The 6,000-nt window shown below is 39.2% G+C and overlaps 1 protein-coding gene across 2 annotated transcripts in view; it reads right to left on the bottom strand.

The window, feature by feature from the left end:
- Positions 1-607: 607 nt before the first annotated feature.
- The window catches only part of LAMA2 (laminin subunit alpha 2), a 519,987-nt gene continuing 514,594 nt past the window's right edge, over positions 608-6,000 (bottom strand). For both annotated transcript variants that reach the window (XM_080664727.1, XM_080664728.1), the window contains 2 exons: positions 3,477-3,699; positions 608-1,799 (listed from right to left, as the gene is read on the bottom strand). In XM_080664727.1, the coding sequence (XP_080520853.1) occupies positions 1,645-1,799; positions 3,477-3,699 (378 nt within the window). In that variant the 3' untranslated portion in view covers positions 608-1,644. The remainder of the gene's footprint in view (positions 1,800-3,476; positions 3,700-6,000) is intronic.

Here is a 6,000-nt window from a genome sequence, read left to right as displayed (position 1 = left end):
AACTCTTTGTTGGCACAGTGCATATTTTTTCTCATTAGAACAGTGGTTCTTGTCCCTGATAGAACCTTAGAATTACCTAGGAAGCCTTTTAAAAAATCTTCATGCCCAGGCTACATCCTAGAATCAGAATCGCTGGACTGGGCACTAGTTTTTTTGTTTTTTGTTTTTTTTTTTTAAGCTTCCTAGGTAATTCCAAAATGGAGCCATGGTTGAGAACTGCTTGGTATAGAATGCAGCTGTGTGGACAAATGACACCAAGCAACCAGCCAGTGATGAAATGCTAACAGTGTGGTAGCCATTGCCCTGATTAGAAACAGCACCTTTCTTCCCACTGAAAATTATCCTTTTTTTTTTTACCCTAAAATTACCATTGTGAGGGAAGTTGTTCTTTTAAATGTTCTGCATTACTAGACTACAACTATTTCTATGGAAGGTGGCAAATGAAATGTTTCCTTCTTAAGATACCGAATAAGATGGAGGCCAGTCTTCTCACAGACCCCTTAGAAGATAATTGAAATATTGGGTAAAATGAATACCAAGCACAGAAATTTTATTAGGAAATAAAATTTTTAGGTTATATTTCAACAAAAATGTTTCAATGATATATGCCTTTTAAATGACTGGTTTATTGTTTTCTGGTAAGTAAACAATTCATCTTAGTATTCTCTCTTTCCACCTATTATAGAGTGCTATAGTCACTGAAAACGTAGAGCCCAAAGCTCTAAGTTAATACTATTATAAGATGTGTGCTTAATTGTCATTCTGGAGCTTGGTCCTGGTATCTACCCAAAGCCTATAAATCATTCTCAAACAAGAAAATCAAGTAATTAAGCTCTCTGGCCTGAATCTGATCTATACTTTTTACCTTCAGACTAAAAAACGTATTCACTTATAGAGCTAGTTAAACTCTCTTTTAATGAACCGGGATCAGAGAAATGATTCGATAATGCTTTCACAAATAGAGGGAGTATGGGAGCTGATTCCCTCCCAATAAATCATGCCAAATCCACTGTTGTTTTCAGTGGTCTGGACAGAAAGCCAAAGCTGACATACATGGAAAAGGATGATAAAAGCATTAATAGAAGTAAAAAAAAAAGGGCACCTTCACAAATCACATGAGCTCTTCTTGAGATGACTCTAGGGCATATTGCAAATTCAACAGTTTATGGTCAGTTGCCTTTTATCCTTAAAAATCACACAAAATGCCTGGCTGGTGTGGCTCAGTGGTTGAGCATCGACCCATGAACCAAGAGGTCACCTGATCAATTCCCCGTCAGAGCACATGCCTGGGCTGGATCCCCAATAATGGGAGTGCAGGAGGCAGCCAATCGATGTTTCTCTCATCGATGTTTCTATCTCTTTTTCGCTTTCCCTTCCTCTCTAAAATTGATAAAAACATATTTAAAAAATCACACAAAAAGAGCGATTATTTAGAATGAAATGGTTGGTTTAATATTCATGGACTTGAGAAAGAACTGGAATTAAAATTCAGTCTTGGATCTGAATTAGCACCATCTGAATACAGAAATAATTCAATATACATGCACAAATTAGTTTTCATAACATACACAGGTAAAATATATTTGTTTAACTTGATATACTTGTTTTGAAGAACCCTCCTGAGGGTTAAACATATTTTTGTTATTAAGCTGGGCATGACACGGGTTGAACGCCCCTGAGTTCCAGAGCCTTAGCAAAATTAACTTCCAGCGGCTTGCCCGTGCCTTTGGTGAGCCTCAGGGATCGGATGCAACCTCTGAACCGAACGTTGATTGTCAGGCCAAACTGGTTAAGGCCATCTGAAAAGCAAAGCAAAGAGGGCTCAGTTTTGAAATGCAGCCACTGTACGAAGAGCATGTTTCAAAGTCAGCTGCTGGTTTGAGATTAAATTGGAAGGTTTTTATGCAAAGTTAGTGATTCTTAGCTTTACTAAGAGTTAAACTTGTAGAGAAATATTAACTTTTTATAGTAATGTACTAAAGGCCCAGTGCACACATTTGTGCACTGGTGGGGTCCCTCAGCCTGGCCTGTGGGGATCAGGCTGAAACCAGTTCTCCGACATCCCCCAAGGGGTCCTGGATTGCGAGAGGTCAGTTCTCGGGTGACACACCCCAGAATCAGGCTCTCTCCTCTCTGGTTCTGGCTGTGTCACCGGTGAACCACAGCTGCCAAGTCACCGCAGCTTGGCAGCTCCTGCGTAGAGCATCTGCCCCCTGGTGGTCAGTGCACGTCATAGCTACCAGTTGGACGGTCAAATGGTCGGACGGTCACTTAGGCTTTTATATATATAGATTATAAAGTTTGGAGGCAAACATTTAAAGACATCAAACAAATCATTGGTTTAGAATGAATACTCTTACAGTTATGACATAATTATTAAATTTATTGAATAAAACAAAGCCATGGATCAAGTACTTTACTGAATTCAGACATGGGCTTTTAGTGGTGACTTATTCCATTCTTACATTGTAAAAATAAAATTCGAAAGGTAAAATTGGTTGAAAACTTGTGCAAAATCTTCCTCTCATTAGGGAGAGACTCCCATCTCTCAGCAGGCCTACTAGGTGCTAACCAGGATATCATTTCATAGGCTGTGAATGAAGAAAAATATTATCTTCTTTATACTATCTCAGGGTTTACCCTGATTGAAGCAGAAGCAGGTCTTGTTAAAACCTACTTGTTAAAACAGAAGCCACTTTGGAAAGAGGAGCTCTGAATTGGTCCTCATTAGAATCCTGTAGCGTTTCCTCAGTCAACCACTGCTGAATATACGTGTTGCTTGTTTTGTTAAGCAGAGGAGCTTAACTGTAAACGGGGACAAAAGCTTCTTGCCAGAACGCTGAAATGCCAGGAGTCTGTGTCAGTGCCATACTTGTTAAGAGGCACTTGGCTTATTTCTCATCAAGTTGGGCTCTCTTGTTTATAGGCACTTTAGGTAACTCTCTGCAGTCCACAGGCTATTTTTAATGTGCTGGAGAGGGATTTCGAATGCACAATTATTTCTTGGGTTTCCCTGTATATAAGTATAAACTCTAAAATAACCTAGGGGGGAAATTAGCTACATTTAACCCAATGAATTCCAGAACTTGAGGAAATAAGTTCCATAACCTTTTATGATTCCTCGGGTATATTAATTTTTAAAAATTCAGAAAGAACACCAACTCTGGCCTTGGTTATTGTTAAATGCCTCATATCTTTTATAAGCCAAATTCATTTCCACTATCCTCCATCACCCCTTGAATGAAACTTTGGGGCTATCATGAAAAGTTCAGTCTCATGTGGTTTATATAAGTAATATGCTCATTTCATACACTGGAAATTTGAGGGAAGGTGTTATTTATGGGAGCAGATTCTAAAGCTAGGAAGCAAGTCTACTTAAGCACACATTCTTGGACATATTTATAGAAATATAAATGTTTTAAAAATCATGAACACAATATAGCAAAGGAATTTTTACTGGGGTAGACAATGCTCACCTGGGAAACCTCCAACAAACACAGGGTCATTGGTGTCAGCTGATGTAGAGGCTGGGTTTGGGCTCTGGGCTTCCACCTGGTTCCCATCCACTGTCAGCTCAATGCGATGCTTGATCTTGTTGGCCCTGACTTTATGCCACTGTCCGTCACACAGATGCCCTGGGACCCCAGCATCATAGACAGCAGTGAATCGGCCAGCGCCATTGTCTACGTGAAACAGAATCTAGAAAGGAGGACATTGAATAGTCATGGACGGTTTCATGTGATGCTTCACATGATAAAAATTGTCAGGTCTCAGGAAAGACATCAGCTGGAGTAGTTTGAAATGAACATAATGGGGACGTTAAAATTAAAAAAACAAAAATGACTAACACTGCCCAGCGGGTGTGGCTTCGTGGTTGAGCGTCTACCTATGCAGCAAGAGGTCACTGGTTCAATTCCTGGTCAGGGCACAAGCCTGGGTTGTGGGCTTGATCCCCGGTGAGGGGCATGCAGGAGTTGCCAATCGATGTTTCTCTCTCATCTATGTTTCTCTCTCTCTCTCTCTCCCTTTCTCTTCCCCTCTCTCTCTCATCAACAAATCAACAAACGACAAGTGCTCGAGAGGATGCGGAGAAAAGGGAACCCTCCTTCCTGCACTGCTGGTGGGAATGCAGACTGGTGCAGTCACTGTGGAAGACAGTATGGAGATTCCTCAAAAAGTTAAAAATGGAACTCCCATTTGACCCAGTAATCCCACTTCTAGGAATATATCCCAAGAAACTAGAAACACCAGTCAGAAAGGATATATGCACCCCTATGTTCATAGCAGCACAATTTACCATAGCTAAGATTTGGAAACAGCCTAAATGCCCATCAGCAGATGAATGGGTTAGAAAACTGTGGTACATCTACACAATGGAATACTACGCTGGTATAAAAAAGAAGGAATTCTTACCATTTGCAACAACATGGATGGACCTGGAGAGCATTATGCTAAGTGAAATAAGCCAGTCAGTGAAAGAAAAATACCACATGATCTCACTCATTTATGGATAATAAAGAACATTATAAACTGATGAACAAAAATAGATACAGAGGCAGAGCAGCATCGAACAGATTGTCGAACTACAGCAAGAAGGCTGGGGAGGATTGGGGTGTGGGAGGGAGGTAAGAGATCAACCAAAGAACTTGTATGCATGCATATAAGCACAACCAATGGATGCACGATACTAGGGGGTAGGGGAGACCGAGGGAAGGTCAATAGGGAAAAAAGGAGACATATGTACTACTCTTTGTCTTTAAGCAATAAAATAAAATAAATAATAAATAAATAAAAATATGTTTTAAAATGACTAAAACTGAAACACAAATTAAAGACCAGGAGTCGCAAATTATGTTCTTTGCTTTGGGGCATTGTTGGGAGCAGTAGGCAAGATGTGTGAGGCTAGTGATACATCTGCTTTTAGAAAATGTGAAATATAACTCGAGATTAGCTGACAAATAAAAGGACCTAGTATAAACAGGGAACATTCTACCATAGATCTTTTTAAAATGTGATAGTTCTTAGTGAACCTTACAATATTTTCTTAAAAGATGTTAAGAGTGATTCATTAATTTGGCTTACAAATTCATTTTAAAAGGTTATTGGTTCTTTTTCAATTTAAGCTTTTGATGTTTTATTCATATGTGTGTTGTTTTCCTTTATGGATTCCATTTCATATATAGGATTGAGAGTTACATAAATTGCTTTTTTGGGGCAGGCTTCATGTCACAGGTGCCAAAGACTTTGGACCAGAAGGCCAGTTAAATTCTTAACAATGAAGCACTTAGATTGGTAGTTCTTGCCTAAATGAGAAAAAGCTGTTTTCAGTAACACGGAATGGGTCCCTGAAATTCGAGATGACAGAATTCTTTTGAAGCTGATGAAGAAAAGAAACATACTCAAACATTAAAAACAGTCCATCTGGCAACACTTTTGACAAGGTAAAAGAAACAAGAGTTTTAAAAAGAAGATTAAAAGTACAAGAAAATACATGAAAAGTTTGTAAACTATGCAGTGGTATAAATATTAGTTAAGATTTAACTGTATTGGGTGGAGTTTGCAATAACAGGAGCATGGTGAGGAATCCAGGGGCATGGTAGTGGAACTCGATACCCTGACAATTTGATAGTAACTGTAATTATAAGCAGGTGATGAAATGAAGTTTATTCCAAGATGTAGGGAAAGCATGTTTTGAAAATCTGGCAAAACTATTAAGTATTGCTTATTTGTTCCCCCTTTAGCCTCTATGCTCCTGGATCTTTTTGCTTTATTTCCTTTGACGATGGTTTGAAGGCCCAGAGGAGGCAAAGGACTGCCCATTTTGGGTCATGATGCAGTGTTTCTTCTTGGGAGGCAACAGTACTCTATGAGTGGAAATACGAACAGAGTTGAAGTATGATTCCTATTGAATAGCCAGAAAGAAAATGTGTGAAATTTCTTGCTTTGCCTTCCTCTTTTTACCTGCCCCCTATCACACAAAGTATATACATACAGGTGGTC

This window comes from Plecotus auritus (assembly GCF_963455305.1).
Source record: "Plecotus auritus genome assembly, chromosome: 4".
In the NCBI taxonomy this organism is placed as follows: Eukaryota; Metazoa; Chordata; class Mammalia; order Chiroptera; family Vespertilionidae; genus Plecotus; species Plecotus auritus.
This window is presented reverse-complemented; position numbering and strand designations above follow the sequence as displayed.